Genomic DNA, 22,886 nt, shown 5'->3' with positions numbered 1-22,886 from the left:
TAATATTTGTTTAAATAATGCTCGTACACTTGTTAAATTGGTAACTCATAAGAAGTTTGGACCGTTTAGTAAAAGGCATTATAGTAATTTTGTGTGTTTAATCCTGTTTTAACTGCAACACCTTTATGCAGAGTGTATGTAACCAAACAGAACAACTTCTGCATTAATGACCTATTTAAACGTGCATCATATGTCTCTCTCTTCTGTAAGTGCGGGGCAAGAAAGTCACATGAAAATATGCTTGCTATTGCATGAGTTTTGAAAAGCCTCACCAGCACTGCCGGGAAAATGGACGTGTTGACAAATCATATTGTTGAAAAGAACAGCAAACATTGACAAGCCCAAAATAAACCTACAGATCGACACATTTAATTACAATTACATTTAGTAGACGCTTTTTAAGGTAAAAAAAAACAATACGCACAACTGTTCACTTTACTAACTATATCATGTACAGTATATGCAGCTTCATGAGAAAAGACTAAACAACAAATGTGAAGCTCTTAAAAATAAGTAAACATGACAACAACGCAAGAGTGCACTCCAAAGGTCTGAACATGAACAAAACACAGCGTCTCTGTCTGTGTTTCAGTATTCAATATTTCAAATTGCCTCACTTAACCAGTCTTGGAACAAAAATAGCAGATACTTTTCAAATGGATTAAAATCTTGAGATTCATGTATCTTGTTCACTGCGATCAACGCCAAAACTTTGCGATGGTAACGACCAGGTTGCATGATCACATTTACTCTCATTCTGTACAAACATGGAACCCTGCATGGAAACATTTATACGTGGTTTCAATACTGAAAGTATGTGTACCATTGATAATGTATTGTTAAGAAAATAAGGCTTAAAGTTTTTAAAATGCTTAATTTAGCTTCTGAAGAAAATGTAAATTGATTTAAGCTACAGGATTCTGTGATATTTCTGCAAAACAAGACTTATTTTATTTTTTGCAGTGCACTTGTAACCTGTTTTAATATATAAAATGAGGCACTATGATGACTATTGTTGGTGTTGCACAAAACAGTAGAGCCCTGCCCCCAAACGTTTTACTTTTACTTGAGTAGATTTTTTGACTGTTAATTTTACTTGTTCTCAAGTACAATTTCATCAAAGTAGTAGTACTTGTTTTTGAGTATAATATTTTTGTACTTTTTATACCTCTGGTTGTAACCTGCGTGGCACTTCATACGTGTCAAGAGCACATGGACCAATGCTGTGCCACATCTCATTTTCACTTGACAGAACTGTTCACAATCGCAGCCAATGGCCCACACATTCTAAACAAACATGCAACCAAATATTAAGCCGGCACAACTGTAATTCAATTAAACCAGCTCTGACCCCTAACAAAACTAATCAGATGCACAATCATAGCCGGCTTTATCTTGCGTTCACTGCCAGCCGTTGGCACAGCATTAGAATAAGAGTCAGCGTGAGAGTGGAAAAACAAGAGCGAGACAGTAAGTGTGAAGAGAGAGCAGAGCGTGGCTTGGGGGCTTTATGCATTAGAGTTAGCGAGCGCCGGGGGAAAGGCAGGTGAGCACGACGGGGAGGCGAGAGACCGACTCTGTCCTTCTGGCATCCGACACCGGGAGAAGGACAGTTGGAGAGAGATCCGGAGGTGGTGCATGGAGATGCTGCCAAACACCTTGACAGTTAACAGCTCTCTGCCTGCGCTTTAGGGACCCGAGAAAGTGGGATGGAGGTTGGAAGATTCTATCTGCGAAATTGCAAGTGTGCAACACAATCTCCCTTGTATTTCAGCAACAACAGAGGGATTAGGAGTGCAGCAGGGGTGTGCCGCTCTGCCTCGAGATACAATCCCTTATCCTCACATGCATTTTCAAAAGATACAGTCGCATCGAAAAATATTTTGACACTCGAGTCACACTAAAAAATGTATAAATAAAATTACATTAGACTCACCTACTACAGAAAACCAGCCTTAGCTGGTTAATCTGGTGAAGCAGGTTAGTTTTAGATGGGTTTTTTTGAAGACCAGTTTGACCAGCCTAAACCAACAAATTTCATTTTAAACCAGCAAGGACCAGGCTAGTGGCCAGACTGGTGTTTAGCTGGTTTTAGCTGGTGGGTTTCAGCCTGACCAGCTAAAACTAGTTTGACTTTGGCTAAAAAAGTGCAAAAAAAAAACTTCTAAAACCAGCATGCTCATCCAGCTTAACCATGTTAGGAACAACAGGAACAAGCTGTTTTTAGTATTGACACCTAACAACCATGAAAAAACCCAACTCACCCTAAAATCATGCCAGCATTATGCCAAAACATTTTTGCATCAATCTAAACTATGTAAACCATTCTTGTAACATGCTACAACATGTGCTCAAACATGCTAGCAACAGGATAAAACATGCCAGTTACATGCTAAAACAGCATGCTAGGTTCAAAGTTAGCGTCATTGAGGCCTTTGAAGTTTTACGATTCACATTTTGTATGTAATTAATAACAGTTAAATATTTTAAGTAGCTTTTAGGTCCAGGTCTCCAAATAATTTCAGAGTAGACAGTGTTCTTCCTCAAGCTATGCGAGTCCTTTGGACTGAAATATTATTCTGTTTCTTTTGTTCACCTAGTAAGTATGATAATAATTGTGCTTACTGGTGTGATGAACAATAGCAGATTGAAGGTTTTAATATAAAGGAACACAGCGAGCGCATAAATAAACAGAACTATTTTAAAGAATATGTAACAATAGAGAGAAAAATACTCCATTTCATTGTCATCCTTGACACATTTTAATTAAAGCCACAGACTGAAGCACATATTCCTGTCCTAGAATAGAAATTGTGTTGCAGAGCATGTTTCTAAATACTGAATAGATGTTATTTGTGTTTAAATGAACTCTTGAAGGAACCATTTTTGCAGCTAATTGAAATGATAGCATATTTAGTCTTATTTATAAATCTTTTTTGGGTTTTGTCTCTGTGCCAAATGATCAGGTTTATCACAAAGACCTGAGCAGAGATGTCATACAGAAATCAATCAACAAACCAACCAAGCAAACAACCAACCCAAGCACACAACCAAAATTAGATTTCTGAACTTTCACAGACTTGAAGGTCTGAAAAAACGGGCTCAAATAAAGATAATTTTAATTTCTGAGTCACAGTCAACTGAAGACACAGCAATAATACAATGGCTATGTACAGAATCTCTCAAAATTAGCATTGTGAGAGGTTGGAAATTGTAAATATATGATTAGCAAAGCATTAAAATACAATGGCGAGCCTGCTTTTAAACTAATGTGGTATTTATGTGTAGCAAAGACAAAAGGTTGAAATCCGACTTGCCATTAAAATAATTACAATGAAAATATTCAACAATTCATGAAGTGCATTTTGTACCATTATCATCACATAAAGAGCTGCAGCATGCACGAATGATTTGAGGGAGGCGCATTGCACGCTAAGGACGACGCATTGTCATTGTCGCATGCTTTGACATTTCTGAGCTACAAACTCACATCCTTTTTAAAAGAGCATTAGGACAATGCAGACTGGCGAAACATGCCATCCCTGTGGGGAACATTAGCAGGTATTCACGGAGAAAAGGTTAATAGTATTACTGAGGAGATGCACAATATTTGAATCCATACCATTTAGGAGCTTTCTGGATACATTTTCAGTGTAAACTAAATTTGTTTTGTGCACAGACATCCAGCACAGATCAGATCAGACTGTGAAGACTTTTTACTCGATTTGAGCAAATTGCAAATGTGTATAAACCCAATTACATCTGACATCTGGACATCACATATGATTTTAAGTTACGCATGAGGAATCTTATGCGTGAATGCGAGGGCGTATACACAAACTGCTGTTAGCAAGTGTGCGTAGAGAGCAGAAGTGATTCATGTTTTTTTACAGTATATGTTTATTTTAGAAATATAGAAAACTTTGTATCTTTGTAGATTCATGTAGAATTGTCATAATGCATTTATGCATGCAAAATTGAAACACTAAACGCATCTTATTTTCTATACTCATGAAAGGTTCTTCCCAGTGATGCCATAGAAGAACCATTTTTTTGTTCCACAAAGAGCCTTTCAGTCAACGGTTCTTTAAAGAACTATTTCTTTCTTCTATGGCATCATTGTGAGGAACCTTTTAAAAATTATTATTTTTAAGAGTTCTCTATGAACCATGTTTTTTTTTTCATTTCCAGTCTGTTGAAAATGCTCTAACAAGTGAATAAACTTATAAAAGCCAATTTAGCATTGCACATATGTTCTTCCAACATTGATCAATTCAACCCAAAACAATCAAGATGGCAACCCCATGTTAATGTAACATTGTAGAATACATCAAATATAACTGATAAAATACCCAAAATATCAGAAATTGTAAAAACACCTTACTGAAATGATGGAGGACCACATAACTTACATCATATACAGTATGCAGGCACATTTAGGGGACTTATGTGTTTTAATACATTTCAGATCGGACGATGGCTTTAGAATCTGCAACTATAGGCTTGAATTCATGTAGAAGAAGCAATAATCACACAGCCTTTTATATGTAGTAATAAGTCACAAATGAAGCCAGACACTCTAGCAGAGTCTGAAACATTACAACTGAATGGAATCATGCTGTAGTTTTCGTCCGGGTTCTGAGATTTCTACTCAGCTTAAATACACACACTTAAGAAATCTAAATCTATATGAACTATCTGTCAGTATTTTAAATGAACATAAATAGGTAAAAGGTCATGTAATGTTTTTACTCTATGTGGATCTCCCGGCTGTGTGAAGAGAGATATAAAGACAGAAACTGTTGCAAGACTCCGGTGGAAACCGTAGCAGGTCATAAGGGTTTGCGGTTTATGGGTATTACACTATTGACTAGTTCTAACCAAAGTTAAAAAAGAGCCGCTCAACTTCAAGCATTGGCCTGATAAAGATAATGGCATACAGTTCTGAGATAATACAGACGCTCCAGCAGCCCTTACAGTCCACACTGAAATATCCTCTGACTCATTTAGGTGGAAAGCAAACCTTTATACCAGCACTTTCTCATAATAAGCATATCTATCGAGCTTTTACAGCCATCGGAAGATGTGTGACGCTGATTTCAGGATCAACAATACAACCAATACAAGAAATACTACGGTACTATTATAAATAGAGTGCATGAGATTCATCCTGGAGAGCAAGGTGCGAGTGACCACTGACCCTGTCGCTGTCATTGACTCGTTTACCATGGCCAACCCTGAAAGGTGCGAGTCGTGCATGTGCGAGGTGACACTTGCCTTTATATTCAATGGCGAAACCAGACATCCCCAGTGAGGCATCGCTGCGGAAGGCCAGGAACAAGGTGTTTCCGCTGCTCTCAATGCGATCGGGCACCTGGTTTCCCTGCAAACTGATGATCAGAGGCCCGTTGGAGTCCTCGCCCTCATAGATGTGAAGGAAGTCATAACTGGGCTCCATATTAAAACTGCACAACAAATGAAGGAGGGGGTTGACCATTGTTTGGGATTTCATAAAGTCAATGTACAAGAACTCAAAAGGTTGAACATGGCATTACAGTTGGTTAGTTGTCTGCCTATGGTTTGATTTTATTGTATTTCATTTTCAAACATTTTGAGCAAAGAGGCTGTTAAATTTTATAAGTGATGTTTTGTTTAAAAAAAAAACATACATGTACACATTATGGTTTTGAATTAAATACATTTCTTTTCAGATTTTTTATGCAGTAGATGCGAAGACGAAATATTCTTTGTCATATTCATTTAGTAAAAACAGCAAGCGAAGCATGTTTTTAATGACTTTTACTGTGTACCATCTTAGAGTTGACCATTTTACAGACAATCCATCTGCAAAAACAAGGATCAGGGTTGGGCAAAAATCTGATTTAAGTGTTTTTATTGTGTTTAATGTGTTAGTTAGCCACAGCCATTGAGAGAGAGTCGCCTCAACTCTGTTGACTCCAATGGAACAGTTTTTTCACAGCAATGGCGGTTCATGGAAGCTCTCACTAGTTACCTGAAATTACTACTTACGCATGGAGCTGCGACTATACAGACTAACTGAGGTAGAATTTCAACCCATTTAAAGACAAAAGCCATTTGATGAATAACAAAATTAAAGAAATAAAGCATTTAAAGAGAAAACATAACTTCCTGGAACTATCTGAATGCTGCATGAATCACGTGATGCTCCAGCGGTTTGGACTTCCGTTGACAGAACTATCTCTCTCAATGGCTCTGAGTTTTAGTTATCATGCCTTAAATCAAAACACACCAAATGCAGTTTGATTGATATTAATTGGAATGCACAATGAAAAAACATGATTTTTGAATAATTTTGAAAACGGAGTTATCTCCTTTTGAAACCAATCTCTTCATATATTGTTCATGCATTTCCTTCAGTTTTAATTCGACATTCTTCAAAAAAATGCATTGAAATAACAAATCCCTATCGGTTTTCATCCTCAATTTAAAATGTACAAGGCGCTCCTGGTTTAATTCTGAACGGTGCTGAAAAACAGTCTGTTCCGTCCCTTCTGGTGGCATGAGATTCAGAGGCGCCCAGCGTTGAATGAGCGCTTTACCTTTTGAAGATTAAAGCTATGACAAAGTCGGGGTTGACTTTTATCCGCCAGTCACACTCTTTTCCTGGTGGGTAGGGTTGAGGATAGTTGGGTGATAGAATTACCCCAGCAGGCCCTGTCACATTGCCCCCACAGGTAGCTATCATAACAAGGAGAGTAAGGACGAGAGACATGTTTAATGTGATCCTTCAAAACACACACACGCAATAAAGGCCATTACGCCAGCATGATTACAAGATGATTACTTTGCCCTTGTTATCCGATAATACACAAGGACAACAACATCCCACAATATTAAATGATAACAATCAATAATTGAAACTGAGATGAATTTAACACAGATCTGTCTGGACATGATCCTATAAGAGCACATGGGAATGAGACTTCTTGATCGCAGAAGCAATTATTCATATATCAGCTACAATGACTGAGCAACATGACAAGTGCAAAATAAATAAACACATCTCCTTGTGGACGGCAGTGAACCGTGGACAGTCAGCACTTTGGTTCTGTGTGTATTTTCACAATTCATTATCTCCACCGGCATTTAAAAAACTGTGAATAAAAGCAACTAGTTTAGGAATGAATCACACTAAATCAAATAAATAACAGAATATAAAAATGTAAAATATTTTAACGTGTACATGAATATATACAGTGATTTTAGAGTTGACTGACTAGATTAAGCGGAAGTCAATATTGAGTCGGGTTGCCTGTGAAACTTCTATGATCATGTCCTTCTCTGATTGGTAGATTATACTTCAGGATTATAGTTCTTGCAGTACTTCAAGAACTTGGCTATTAAACAACATTTTGAAATCACATTGACTTATGGCTTCCACAGACGCATATTTCATCACTTAATGACCTTTCAAGCTCACGGTGGGGCATCCTGAAAGGTTTATATGTTATTGTTAAAAATCAATTTCTCTGTGTAGAAAATGAATGGGATTTTTGCCTCCCGAACCTGAATGTTTGTACTCTATAGCACCCTGGAGAAAAAACATGGGAGACATCAAATAAGTCAACCGGCCACTGGAGAAGGAACTCATTTATGTGTGTGCTTAAAGCACAGCGTGATGCTTGACCCTAGTCGAGTAAGGAAAACAGAGACATATTGAAATAATTGGTCTCTTTTGGTCATCCAAAACCGAACTAAACATAACAAACAATTCCATTTTTCTTTATAACGCACATCATTTCAAAGATACAAAATACTTTGTATCATATATTCTGTATATATATATATATTTTTTTTTTTCAAGGTAAATCCCAACCTTGTAAAAATGATCAGCATAACTGGTCATTTTTAGTATTCAAAAACCAACTATAGATCACGGTTTATGTAGAACATTTTTTTATGTTTTACATTTAAGTTGTATTTAAGTACATATCAATAAATGTGTACATATATAGGTATAGTGAATTTAAACGGACCGTTTCTCTATTCTGCAAATAATAATAACAAAAATAATAATAATTATTATTTTATGATACTACATCTACAACAATTATTATTATTATTACTATTATTATTTTAAAAAAAGGTTAGTAACATTTGTGCAAGTCAGCATCTGATGTATAACATAATAAGCATCTTGCCATCAGCAAAGACAGGCTGAAGTTTATTTTCAACAAAGTGCCTTGTCGTGTCAGGGTGGCATCATATGTTTGGTTGGCACAGTGTGGATTGTTTGTGAACCAGTGAAGCAGACACTGAAGGTTTGGCAAAGGAACTGCTTTGAGAGATGAGGCAGTTAAAAACTATACGGCACCCCGACAGCAAACTTGTAAGTACCCAATTTCATTCTAATGTTTCATCTGTTGACGTGTGATATTTATGGCTTAAGGTTGGGCATATGCCGTCTGGGCTAGAGTTAACAGCTGGATAAAGATTTATAAACCCTTTATGTTCTCCGCTAATGTTAGTATTCAGGAAACAACAGTTTGCCACGATTGTCTCATTGTTATTTCAGTCATGCGCTGGTTTTGGATGTGCGTGTGTTAGGTGTAAACATAGAGATATAGTGTTTGTGACTGGGTAGCTGGTTTATTTACTTCTGTTTGTGATACAAACATATACAGCTTGTATTCAAAGGTTGTCATTCATCATCCAAAGTTTTCTAAACGTTCTTCACACGTCTTGGCGAGGACGCAGATTGTTTTCTTTGTATACAAACCCTGTTGAAAAGACTCGGTGCATGCAGATTTATACTGGTTTGGTGCTGGATCAAGGCAGACCAAAGTCCTTTCTAATAAAGTCAGTTAAAGAGTGTGCAACTGGTGAAGTCGGGAGACCTTACCAATGCAGGTGGGGGGGTCTGGCTGCCAGTAAAAGCGGTTGTCGAGCTGAACGCATGTGATTTCAGACACGCCCTGGATCTGGTACCCGGGGTCACACTGAAAGGAAATGGTGTCGCCTGGCTCCCTGCTGTCGCCGTAGCGTGAACCGTTCTGAGGGGTCCCCGGGTCGTTGCAGGTTGTGGCCACTGTAGCTGAAGTAAAAAGATAAATTTTGAATTAGCTGGGGATCGGTAAGACGTCAGAGAGATCAGGAAATCACTTATTCATAAGAAAACCAAACTCTGCGTACCGCTGAATGCGTTAACTTGCACCACAGCGCACACGTGCCATTTTACATGCTTAGCGAGTTTTAAAAAATTTAGTGACATCCCACAAATCACATTACTGTCAGAATGTCAAAGTATGCTGTGGTTTCGACTCTTTCATCATTTAAATATATATTTATAATATATTCTAAGAATAGGTTCTTGTGAGATTTTATAGACTGCATGAGATTGCATCAATGGCGATTAGTTGCATCCAGAATAAAAATGTGTTTACATAATATGTGTACTGTGCATAATCATTTTGTATTCATAAACACATTGGCAAACATGCATATGTATTTAGGAAATATGAAGATGTTTCATTTATATTTATATTATGTTTTGTTCGCCGGCGGTCGTCCGTGAGGGGCCGCCGGCTGTTGTATTACTTTATTAAATGTTTTAATGTCTGCCGGTTCCCGCCTCCTTCCTTCCCTTTTATTGAGATGTGTTACAGTGGTGCCGAAACCCGGGAGGAAGGAGAGACATGCTGTCGGAGAGTCCTCGCCGCCGAGTGGCCTCGCGGTGCCGGAGAGTTCGGGCAGCGCGGACGAAGGGCGTCCGCCAGTGGCTGCCCGAAGCGGTGGCTCTGGGGAAACGGAAGTGCACGGTGCGGCCACCGTCAAAACTTCGGTGGAACGGCGACCTTTGCTGCCGCGCCCCTGGGTCGAGGTGGGGTGGCTTTCGTCCAAGTGGGAGCGGGGGGGTTGCCGCCGTCCGCCAGAGGCCGGAGCCTGTGTCCGTCCCCCGAGGGGGAGGAGCAGGGGGCGGAAGTGCCGGCTGAGCCACCGCCTGCCAGAGGCCGGAGCCTGCGTCCGTCCGCCCAAGGGGGAGGAACAGGGGACGGGGAACCCGCCCCGACTCCCGGATAAAGGAGGAGCCACCGCCGGCCGCCAGGGGGCGGACGGTCGAGCCGTCCACCGAAGCCCCAGGGCCACCGCAAGGCACCGCGAAGGAGAGTACTCCGGCTGGTTGAGGAACGAGCGGCAGCATGTCGGGGAACCGGATTTTTTTTTTTCCTCTCTCCCCTCTCTCTTTCCGGTCGCTCCGAGGGCTCCCGTCTCCGTTGTCTCGTCTCGTCGCTGCATACCCCCCACCCCACCCCCCCCGAGGGAGGGGGAGGGAGCTTGCACAGTCGCGGGGGTACCCCCCGGCCTGTGAGGGGTGATGGGGGTATGTAGTAGAGTAGGCGGGGCGAGACCGTGGTTCGAGTCCGGTGAGTAATTGTGAATTAGCGCCAGCTGTGCGCACACCGGGCTCGAATCACGTAGGAGATGGGAGCATAAAAGGAACGAGCGACCGGACCGTCGAAGAGAGAGGACCGGGCCCGAACTTATGTTATGTTTGTATTTATATTATGTTTTGTTCGCCGGCGGTCGTCCGTGAGGGGCCGCCGGCTGTTGTATTACTTTATTAAATGTTTTAATGTCTGCCGGTTCCCGCCTCCTTCCTTCCCTTTTATTGAGATGTGTTACATTTATATTTAAAAATAATTTAAATAATATGCTCGTATGTGTTTACAAATACAAAATCAATAAACATAGTACACAGACATGTATTATATAAACAAAAACTTCATTCTGGATGCCATTAAATGCGATAAATATTTTGACAGCCCTTACAGGAGACATTTGATCATGTTGCTTCTGAGTACCTTCCTAGTTATTGGGATTTTAATTTGTAAATACCTAGTATAAAGATTTTAGTGATGAGTCAAGATGTAAAAGTATTGGTTGGATTTACTACTGATTCATTGAAATTGGAAGGCCATTATGGGAGAATGTATTCTGTTTTAATGTAATGCAGTACGACATTCAGTTACATAATGCATTCCATAATGTATACTACACTTTAAACACAGCCAAGGAAAGTTGGTACATACTAGAGAACTGGATGGAGAAACCAGACTTGCTGATAAAGTAATCGCTGTCAAACTGCAGTGTGAGGATGTTGAATGTACTGTGAGTATCCTCGGGTAACAAAGAACCGCTCCACTCTTTCAGCAGAATGCCGCTCTCCGTGGGTCCATCCCAGACCTTCAGGATGTCATGATCCACCTCTGTGTCAAACACTATGAAGTGGAGGCTGTGAAGGGCAAATGCAAAGACAACGATCATTTTTTATCTTTTCACTTCAGAGGCCACTTCCACACGAAGCCAGAGCTTTCCCCTCTGATCTTTTTTTTACGGCGTGGTCTCTAGAAATATCTGTGTAAACATTAAACTGCTAAACCGACTCAAAATGATGTAGTATACACGCCAGATCAGTATGTGGTGCTGTCATTTTGCCCCAGAGATGAACAAAAGAGACGAGGAACTGGAGCTTGCGCATCAACTATGTGTGGATCGGCTGTACACATGAGAATGCAAGGGTGGCGTTTTCAGGTGTATCCAAAAATAGCAGTTTCATGTTCCCAAAACGCCAGATCCGTGTGGACGACATGCAGATATGATACAAAGTCTTTACGTATATCGTGTGGATGGCCTCTGAAATTATTACAAAAGCCACGTATATCATATTAAAACCAAGCAAACTGTTCACCAACTAAAACATATGTAGAGTTTATTTAGCTAAATGTCTTTTTTTGGGTTAGTAAGCTGTATTTTAAATTATTTATTTTTTAGTTGTGATTAATCATTCGAAACTGCAGTTTTCAAAAATATTATAAAAAAGAAAACATGATTGTTTAACATGTTGAGAAACTGATGTATCTGGTTTTGCAAATGAACTTTCCAAATATTTCTTTTCAATCTGGAAAAATGAAATGGCTGAAACTTTGCAGACACCACATGCCTGATTCTTTAAAAACTGTTTGCGTTACGTTCTGTCAGGTTCACAAAACAATCTGTTCTAAAACACGCCGCACAAACTGCTAAGATCAGTCTGAAGCGATCAGAGATCCTGTGAAAAAAAACAAAAAAAGTACAGCTGCTCCTTCAGACATTGGGATTTTTCAGAGAGACATGAAGAACAACAGGTGCTACACGCAGCAAGGAACCTCAGTTTTAATACATTGCATTGGGGAGGAAGTTTTGTGCTCTGAAAGTTACCGTTTGTTTACACAAACTCTTTTATAAAAACACAAAAATGTCATTCGTCATGATATGTGACCCTGGACAACAAAACCGGTCTTAAGTAGCATAGTAGTAATCGCCAAAAATACAGGGTATGGGCAAAAATGGCTGATTTTTCATTTATGCCAAAAATCATTAGGATATTAAGAAACGATCATGTTCCATTAATAAAACTTTCTACATTTCTTACCGGTAAATGTATAAATACTGTATTTTTGTGAGTGGATGGCCTGCTACAGTGCCTCAGATTAACAACTTCGCAATATTTTCCTTTTTTTGCACCCTCAGATTCCAGTTTTGTAAACAGCTGTTGACCGCCAGATATTTTCCTATTCTAACAAATGATATATCAATAGAAAGCTTATTTCTTCAGCTTTCAGATGATGACCAGTCCTGTCACATATGACCGTTTTTAAAATATCATAATCGGTAAGAACAACCATTCTATGACTTAAGCAATAATCTAACTTTTTCTTTACTTGTGAACTTTTCAAAACAAAACAGCTCTCAGAATATATTCCTTTGTTTACGGTGCCATGGGGATTCATATTATTTACACTCGACAAGGCTGGAGTCTGACCTCCTTGAGTCAAGCGCAGCACTGCAGTCGGCATGTAAACACCATCAAGCGAAGTCACAACAATAACTGTCTCTCTGGGATGTGTGTGGGTGGACAACCAGAAACCTCTCCACAAACACAGACATATCCATTCAAATATTTCCACTGCTCACAAAAATGACTTTTCATTCAGTAGTGGGGCATGTAAGCAAGGTGGAACCTGCGGGCTATAAACTTATTAGTATTATTATACACCACTGCATAAAATAATCTGCTTTATTTGTTCTCATAAGGCAATTTTCATTTTGCACTGCACTGTATGCAAAGAAACAGCTTCTACATCCGTAACACACAAAAATCACATGACCCAATCCTGATAGTATGGATCCCATTGCACTCTATCAATTCCTACCCATATCTCCTCATCATAAGTCGTCTCATCCTTAAAAGGATCACCAGAATTGGCTTACCTGAGCTTTACTTCATTATTGCAGGCTTAACTGCGTTATCTCTTTCGTGTCTCTTTTCTTCTTGCCCTTCCTCTAACCCCCTCCCTCCGTGTAACCATAATGCACTTGTAGGAACAGATGCCAGCCAGTGGTAGGCCTCACAGTGGGGTGAAATGCAATCACCGCAGCTTTCATAGGTTATATGGGAATTATATGGAAATTAACGGCGGCTCGGTAAAAACCTAATGTCGTTTGCAAGCACCGCTTCCATACCTGATGGTTTTGCCCGTGTCTGCCTCGATGGACCACGTGCAGTGAAGATTGTTGTCGTAGGGGGCCGGGTAACCGGGAGACAGGATCCGTCCAGATGTGGCACCGCTAATGTGTCCTCCGCACTCGGCTACACAGAAATAAAAGCATTTAACTACATTTGCATTTCCTGAAAGGAAATATCAGTGATTCGAAATAATAGTGTTAAAGCTGACTTTTTTGTAAAAAAAACGGACTTTCACAACTAATCTTGAATCATTTAAGCTGTCATGTGTGATTCGCAGGATGTTTCAGGTTGAAATCACTCGACTACAAGGCAGGGTAACCAATTTCAGAATGACGCTTTAGACAACTGAGTTGGGTTGAGTTCAAAAACAACCTTGTAGCCAATGAGCAATAATGTGCACAGTATGGATATTTTCCGAGCGCTGATGAAAGCAAAAGATGGGGGTAAGGATGTGTTTGTTTTGTTGATTTGAACATCAACAACGGCTAAGAGAAATGGGACACCCTGTCTTTAACCCATGTAAACATGAGTATGTAAAAGAGCAAATCATGTCTCAAACAGAGATGGTGACAGAGAAGCAAAAGTTACAGAATTCAGCTTTAAGTTAAAGGTAGGTTTAGGTTTCACAATTGTGGGAAATGAAATGTTGCTATTGCAGTGACTCTTGGCTTGTGGCTTGTTTTCTGCCAGCAGATGTGCATGACTGAATAGATAACACAACTGATATCATCTACAAAGCGAAACTTCAATGAACCCCGTATGATAAGCAGTTCAGACTGAATTAATTAAAATCCATCATAATAATTCATTAACGGTTTAAAACTTATTGTTAAGGGTCCAAAGCAATCCCTAACCACACTGTTTCAGGAATACCAATGCAGGCCTGCCAAGTAATGGCGCCTTTGAAATTTAATGACTATACTATAAATATTCTTCAGCATTCTATGTGTCCGTTATGTGTACTATTTAGCCAGTAGAGAAATGGCAAATGGGCCTATTATGTTGACTAATTTAAATAAATGGATACATTGTGTGCTTGAGGCAATATTTTCCATTTCCACAGCATTCCTCTGCAGTATATCTCACACAAGTAGCTTAAGATTGTAATGTGTCCAGAGTGAAAGAATACTGTGTTGGACTTAAACTATAATCGTGGGGCATTTAGATCATCCTAAACACGTTGAAGAAGCCTCTCTCCATTCCACTCGATCATTTAATTTGCCTCATATTCTCACATGTCACTCTCTCAAGAACAATAAAGAAATTTGAAAACATCACACATAAAACTTGCTACTATTACATATTTCTCAAGACATCTTTTGGCAGGCTGGGACAGTTTGAAAGCATAGAACTATTTGGTGTGGTGCAATAAATTCATTATACTACAGTTACTATTCTATCATTTGACTTAACCAGTTGAGTAAGTATGTGATATTTATAACATTATATTTTGAATGATTCAGAATAACTACCATAGCAGTCACCACGTTGTTCCACACCAGTGCAGTGAAACGTATAATGGCTAACCGATAAAACCTCAAACATCCACAATTGTAATGCCATGCTACATTAAAACTAACAGACCCTTGCTGAGGAAAGCCCACCGAGAGTTAACAATCCTATAGATCTCTTAACTTTTAACTGAACTTTAAACTCTTAATAGAATACGATATCAGCTTTGGGTAACACGATCAAACTTGACCTTTGCTGTGCCTTTAGCACTGCAACATAAATTAATATATGAATAGTTAATGCCATCTGCAAATCTCAAATGGATTATAAACTGCTACATTAAAGCACTGCTGCAGACGGATGCCAACCAAACTTCATCATCAAACTTGCTGAATCACAAAGAAATAAATTGTTTTCAAAAAACGTCAAATTTTGAATTATCACTTTGTTGCAGGGCACATATTGTGCATTATGTAAAAATGAATGCTAATGTTATTTATATCACTTAGGGTGTTTCCTCACAAATAAATCCCTTGACAATTGAACCAGTTTGGAGTCAATATTTGACAGCCATGCTTTCTGCTTTTATCACCTGCTTTCCGCTGTAGATTTACAGTTGATGACAATTGTTGACAAGCAATTAGGCGTCTGTTTGACAGGCGCTCAAAGCGAGCCAGACCTCAAACCTCAGCCTGACAAACATTTAGCAGTGTAGAGAAAACATTCACTTATGGAAAAGATAAAACCTGAAAAGAGTCATTCACATTGGGAAGTACGAGCAGACAAAACTTTAACACACAAACACTTTTATAGTCTTTGTTACAGAGCAGATTTATGTTGCCAATGAATGAATCGCATTCAAAAACCTTGCAGTAGTACTATATCTTATACAAAGAAAATGATCCCATAATGCATTGCAGCGGACAAAGCAAAAGAAATGCGATTATTCCTAAATTCATACCTGAAAGAAGATAGTCAACTATCTTTAACTATTTACTACTTTAAGCAGTATGTGTGTTTGCTTTGTATTTGTGTTTATTAGTGCAAAAACATGCTTATGCTTATTTTTGAAAATTAAATATGTCAAATCTGTTCACAAGGTGTCCCGCTGCTAGGATAGCATCGTGATGCTAAAGCTTCGCAAAATTATTTTTTAAAAAGGGTAGTATTGTAGTGCCGTAAATAATGTTGCATATGCGCATTAACGTTCATTTCAACACTTTAATCTGTCTTTTTGCAGTGTTTCTCTTCTAAATGAATCCCTGTTTTCAACGACTCAGACAAGATAATGATTCAGCGAGTCATTCATCAAGACACTGGCTGCATCTGAAAAAAAAAGTACCTACCTATCGGCCGTTAAAACAGTAGGTTCTATATAGTATGAGTGGGAGTATTATGAATACATTTAAGACACACTGTGTAAGCCATCATTTATGGTCATGTGGCCCATTTTCTCTTTGACCCATTACCTATTAACAAGAACCTAAACATGACCGTTGATAAAACATAATTTAGTCATGAGAAATTAATTAATTGGCACTTAAAAACGGACGTCCGCCTTAAAGTTTTCCGCTATGTTTATTTGATTTTCTTTTTAAATTTGTCAGTCCGATCCACACTCGCGAATATCGGCGGACGTAGTAGACCCAACTTGTATTTCTCGCCAACTGTTTTTTGCATACTGAGGTTTCGGACATACTATTTATGACATACTCATTTTCGCCTACTGTATAGTTTGGAAGTAAGCGATTTCGGAAGCAGCTACTTGCTTTGTTCTTGAAAGAATCAGCGCTTTTGAATGAGTTGGTTGAATGATTCACTGAGACAAAAATGGCCGCCACCTAATGGACGTTTTAGTCACATTTAAAGTAAGCCTAAGATTTTCCTTTATAAGCATTGTTATAAATGCAATTTGTCGCACACTGATTGAATTAGTTTCAATGTTAAAAATGTTCTTTAGAAGTTACCCGAAATGTTGCAAAAATGACCAGAACCCAGTGTTTTTAAATCTTACAACAGTAAATATTATGGTATACTACAAAATTTGCTAAAATGTGTCCGACTACTACATTTAATACTACAAAAATTGTAGTGTGCAGTACAATACAGTAAACAACAATATTTTTGTAAATAAACTGATACTTTGTTTGAGTATCTCTGTATAAGTGGCAGTGTGAAAGTTGTAATATCAGCTAATACTCTATTAAACTATATAAGCAACTTTGTAAAAACATGTCACCAACACTAACCCCCTACAAATGTTCCGATGAGGGTAAGTTGACATTAAGATGAAAATTAATTAGAATTAGTAAAGATTGATAAGAGTAAAAATTAGTTGTTAGAAGAATATCAAAAGTGAACTATAAAAATAAAGTGTAACGCATCATTTTAATCATTTTAATGCGTTTAATGCAATTATTTCATGTACAAAAGTACTGAGTAAATAACACAGAATGATCTGCAAGAATTGTGTAACACAACTAACTTTAAATGTTGTAAACTTACCAACACAAGTTGGAAGCGTTCTGTCCCACACCCTGCGGTCTCCGCTAAGACACGTCAACGTGCTGCTCCCGTGCAATGTGTATCCGGGATTGCAACTGTACAACACAAACGTGTCTGCAAAATGGCCGTCGTCTTGGATTTTGTAGCCATAATTAGGAGTGCCCGGCTCCTCACATCTGACAAGGTCAAAACCTGTAGAGGAGCAAGATCACAGTACGCCAATTTGAACGGTAAAAAAAGACATCTGGCCGCTTCGCATCAACCCCCTGGAAGGCTGGATCTGACTCCTGCTTAATAATGACATAAAGGTGGTGCAATAAAAGCTGCACCTGCTCACCAAAATTACCTATGCAGCCCCGAAGGAGACTATCTCAAATGAATACTAGCCCGGCATATGCTCGACACAAAGAGCATCCGTCTAAACAGGCTGCCGCGTGCTGATGCTCACGCCATTTTCCACAAAAATGGGGACTGAAACTTGTTGTTCTTTATTCAAGAAACGGTCAGCGAGCTGATATGCTTTAGCTTTATGATAATGACTCATAACTGCATGAGGTCAAATTAAATATTATATGAGCCGTTTCCTTTTCTGTACATTTTAGATGAGGTCTTCATCTAAAAATGAATAGACACAGAACCTTGATTTGTGTGATTTAATTTTAAAGCAATAACAGCTAAAGGAAGCTGTCATTTAGTGGGGGTGAGTTAAGTTGGGTTATTAGTTTGAAAATATGTTCAAGCTAGTTTCTACCTGGAAGAATGCTTGTGACCAAACAGTTCTGGCCAACATTGACAACCATAGTAGATACAATTGTTGTATAAATGTCTTTGTTCTGTTGAATACAAAATAAGATGTTTTGAAGAATGTAGGACTGCAAACAGTCAACGGGGTCCAAATTGTTTTGCTTACAAGCATTGGTCCAAATATCTTTCTATTTCTCGATCAGAATAAAGAAATTCAAACAAATTTGGAACCACTTGAGGGTGAGTCAAGGCTGACAGATTTTTTTTTCGGTGAACTGTCCCTTTAGGTTCTTTGATAAAAGTTACACTAACCGTTTTTTCCTTAGGAGTATTTTTTATAGTGATGCCACGGTTCATTTTCATAATGGGGTAAAACCACCTGGAAGCACATTTAACCCTTCAACCCATCTACACATGACTGAAATTTAAATGTATCTGTTTGTGGAAAGTATCTCATTTCCAATGTAAAATCAATGAACGCTAAAGCCTTTTTAAAAGCTAAAACAACAGAGCCAGTGTGTTGATATTTAATCCATTTCCTCTTCAGCCGGGGAGATGGTGAACTTCTTAATAAGGAAATAATGAGGAGTGGATAACAAGGATATTATCAGACTGTCTCTGAGCAGCAGTTCAAACCTAATATCATTCCACATGCTGTTCTTTATTCTCTTTATTTCTTTCTCTTCTTTACAGCAATACGAGCAAACATATTTGATTTTCTTTGCATATACTGCCAGACTTTATTCTTCCTTAAGCAAACTGACTCTTGAAACACACAGATATTGTATATTTATGATAACCTTCATGGTAGAATCATTTCTCTCTATTAACTTGATTCACTTGACTATGAGCAAAACAATTAAAGTTATTTAACTTACTGCTGTATGACAGCTTGAATCCTTTGCTGGCACCGGTGCCATTGCTGTTGAACTCCATCCTAAGATGGTTGGACGTACTGTTGAGGATGATGTCAGACATTTCGTTTTTTGTGAAATTGCCCAGCAGTCTTGATGAAATATCCTGACCGTCATAAACCTGTGAACACCAAAACATGCAAACCTGTTTATCCATCGGATTTCGTCAGTCTCACCGCCAATACTTTTTTGTAATACTGCCTTCATTCTTGATTGGACAATCAAGAATAGAGACGAGAAACATAAAGATCGGACCTCAAGTTGGGATTCAAACATGGGCCGGCTGTGACACGACAGGAGCATACGCCGGAGCGCTGCCCACCAGAATCCGGCTCTGACCTGTCTCACAAATGCTTGTCGTGATGATATACCCTCTGTAGCAAAACACAATATGAGTGTTTTCTCAAAATGTCGCATTCGGTGTCTGCATTGAATTATGTAATTGCTTTTCGAAATTACATACATTTTGAGACAATAGCCCCTGCAAAGAGAGGGCGGGAAACGCTGCGGCACTGGAGAAAATATTAAAGGTCATAAATCAATGTCAAGCAGTGCTTTTTCACTTTTCTGTTGCAGAGGACACGGTTTCAGCCTTTAATGGAAAATATCATGTGATTCCAGATTGGATGCGGAGAATGTCTGCCTTTAAAAAGGACAGACTTATTGCGTTCTTATTGTCTGCGATGTGGCAAAACAATAAAACAGCAGCTGACATCAGCCCAACTAATCAATAACACCATTAATGAAATCAAAACTCTTTTTTCGCAAGTCTTGAGTCCTAGAAGTAATTTGTCGACAAATTTAATTCACACGTTCTGAAATGTCGCCTGACATAATATTTAGATTCATTAAACACTGCAGCAGTAACGCTGTAACTGTGACAAATTGTATGCATTTCCAAATTGCAAAAGTATCTCGTTTGTATCCTTCTTTTGCGACTTCTTAATTAGTGGCCTTATTGGTCTTAAGGGACCATCTTTCTTGTGCGCTGGAACATGTGCCTTGAGCGCGGCTACGTAAATTCATCCATGAATAGTTAATGCTGTCTCTAAGTCCCACTTGCTGGTCTCTCATGGATTACAAACTGTTACATGTTAACAATGTTGCAGAGCTGATTTAATCTCCAAACTTCGTCAAACTTCTTTTTTGGCTGAATGGAAGAGTCTGTGAAGACCTATTACCAGAATATTCGTGTGATATTAAAGATGAGTCACTTGGTAAAGAGAAGCTGTTCATAACACATACTGCATGTACAGTTGAGACAACTTTGGAAGATGTAAACAACTCTGGTCCGAAACTGGTCCAGAAGAACTTCCTGTTTCAGTTTTTTTTATAACGAAATACAGAAAAAAACCCACCGGACATTCATATTCTAATCATAGATGATTATTAATTATAATGAATTATAATGGATTCTAATGCGTTTTATTGTCTTTTGTCACATCGCGCCACGTCCGGTGTAGACACGGTGTAAAATATAAATTATTTATTTATATATTTAATGATTTTTAAATATTAAAAAAATTAACAAGAAGGGGTGCTGGACGAAATGTAAAAATGTAGGAATCGCTCCCACCCATTTTCGTACCAACGTCTGAACGAATTTTGCATGCGCAAAGTCAAGTCTTACCATGGCAAAATGCAGACCAGTGCTTAACATCAGGCTGCAAGATGTATTGAAAGAATAGTAGAAACATCACAAACTGACATGTTGTTTTCAATAACAGAACAAATTTAAACTTCAAAATGTGATGTAGTTTAAGTTTTTTGGTTATACATTCCACCCCCAGGCATGTGTATCAGCCGCAGTAGTATAAGATTTATTCGTTCTTGATATAATTCAGTTCTCGCTCCTACCTTGAGAAAATCTCCTTCGTGGAGCTGGAAGGTGGTGGCTGTGATCTGGATTCCCTTGCCTCTTTCGGTCTCAACGTGGTAGATGCACTCGTGGTTATTGTCGTAATTGGCGGGGTAATTTGGTGACAGTAGGACACCCTGACGGCCCACTGAGGTGGCTCCACACTCGGCTAGGCAAACAGACGAGGGAAAGAACACCAAGGAAAACAGTGAGGAGAGATAATGCAAATACCTCATCTAACTTTTCAATAGCAGAGCACAAATAAGTTGGGCTCCATTAAAGCCCGCTGCGCCCCTGACAGTTGCTGCTCTATGTCCTGCTGATAGGCCAGTCAGGTTTTGTACCAGTTGGAATACAAGCCTTTGTCATTTTGATGAATCTCCCCAACAGCAGCTTCTGAGGAATATTAATGAAATGTCTTTATGCATTAGTTGGTAGGCATTGGTCGCAAACGCTTACTACTGTGTTTGGATTAAATGCCCTCGTATTTAATATTCTGTGTCAGTAATTCTGTAAGTCATTAAGCAGATGTTACTTCAAGACCTTGAGTCTCAAACAAGGACCACCTGATACCTGGTCTTTGAGAAACTTTGGTTTCTTAGGTTATTTTATGTGAAGGTGATGTTCGTTTACGCATCAAACAGAAATCCCTTTCAGCTTCAACTGAGCAAACAGGAAGTCCCGCCCCAAAACTCATGCAATAGCTCCAATAATTGAGTTCAAGCAAACTACACAGCATTTAATCTACCTAGTTAACCGGAAGGTATGAGTCTATCTAGAGCAAGTTTGACAAAATTGTGTTCGCAATTGGTCAAAATTTGTAACATGTGTTCGCTTTTATTACTACAATTCATATTGTTGAGACATGTGGATTCAGATTTCAAGTAATTTCTAGGTGACTAATTAAATGTATGCAAATGTGTGACAATGATCGTGTTAACAAAGGGTTGGATTTCCTTGCTTTCATTTAAACATGCAAGATGCTCTTTGGAACGTTCTCTAGATTATCGTGGATTATATTTGATGTTTTACAAGAATCATCATTTGTGCACAAACTTGTGGTGTTCATGTCAGTTCAAATGTCTGTTGTCATTAAAGCAAAGGGGAACACACAAACAACTGAAATGCATAATGGTAGAAGTAGTTGACCAGTTGGCTCGCTCCCCAACTGAAATGCGAAGGGTGACATGGTAGAGGTAGTTGACAGTAGTTTTAGTATGATATTGCTGTGAATGAATTGAGAATCCTTTAACCTTTCTCAAAATCATTTCCCCCAGCAAACCAACCCTAATAAAATGACCCTCAGAAGAAAGTATTAGCAGGGAGAACATTATATATTAGTGAACACCGTTACTCATTTCAGAAGCAACCTCAGTGATTTGGTTTTGTAACCTGGTCTGCCCCGTCTGAGGTTTTGAGTTGGGAAATACTGCCATTGGGTCTTTCAAAGCGTAGAGTAGACACACCTTCTTTCAAGACCTTCTGCATCCAGCCTTTATCAATTTTATGTAGCTAATATAATCTAAAGCTCTTGTGGCTAATGTTTGTTGTGCTCACCAGACCAATTAAAGACAGACTCTTATTACAAGGCAGCGATTAACCACTATTAAAACCTGCTCCGACAGGAGGACTCTGCAATTACAGCCAATTATTTTGTCAGCATTTTTAATGCTGTCCACAAATATCTGTGACCTTAAACCACTTAACCGCTTCAAACAGCAAAAGAATTAGCAATCTGGTTATTTTCAATTCATCTCTCATGGCAGGGTGCCTCTGAAATATATCACCCCACAATGCTGAAATTTACTGTGTCAAGTTCCATTATAAATAAAACATTAATAAGACAGGGGAATAGTCAGAGCAG

At 38.8% G+C, this 22,886-nt stretch overlaps 1 protein-coding gene across 3 annotated transcripts in view; it reads right to left on the bottom strand.

Annotated features, from left to right (window-relative positions):
• csmd1a (CUB and Sushi multiple domains 1a) overlaps positions 1–22,886 on the bottom strand; it is a 313,221-nt gene that overhangs the window by 93,834 nt on the left and 196,501 nt on the right. For all 3 annotated transcript variants that reach the window (XM_056760343.1, XM_056760344.1, XM_056760345.1), the window contains exons 22-29: positions 21,022–21,191; positions 19,129–19,285; positions 17,507–17,698; positions 13,546–13,672; positions 11,073–11,275; positions 8,885–9,076; positions 6,582–6,720; positions 5,278–5,465 (exon numbers count right to left, since the gene is read on the bottom strand). In XM_056760343.1, the coding sequence (XP_056616321.1) occupies positions 5,278–5,465; positions 6,582–6,720; positions 8,885–9,076; positions 11,073–11,275; positions 13,546–13,672; positions 17,507–17,698; positions 19,129–19,285; positions 21,022–21,191 (1,368 nt within the window). The remainder of the gene's footprint in view (positions 1–5,277; positions 5,466–6,581; positions 6,721–8,884; positions 9,077–11,072; positions 11,276–13,545; positions 13,673–17,506; positions 17,699–19,128; positions 19,286–21,021; positions 21,192–22,886) is intronic.

The sequence above is a fragment of the Triplophysa dalaica genome, chromosome 11 (genome assembly GCF_015846415.1).
Source record: "Triplophysa dalaica isolate WHDGS20190420 chromosome 11, ASM1584641v1, whole genome shotgun sequence".
Classification (NCBI taxonomy): Eukaryota; Metazoa; Chordata; class Actinopteri; order Cypriniformes; family Nemacheilidae; genus Triplophysa; species Triplophysa dalaica.
This window is presented reverse-complemented; position numbering and strand designations above follow the sequence as displayed.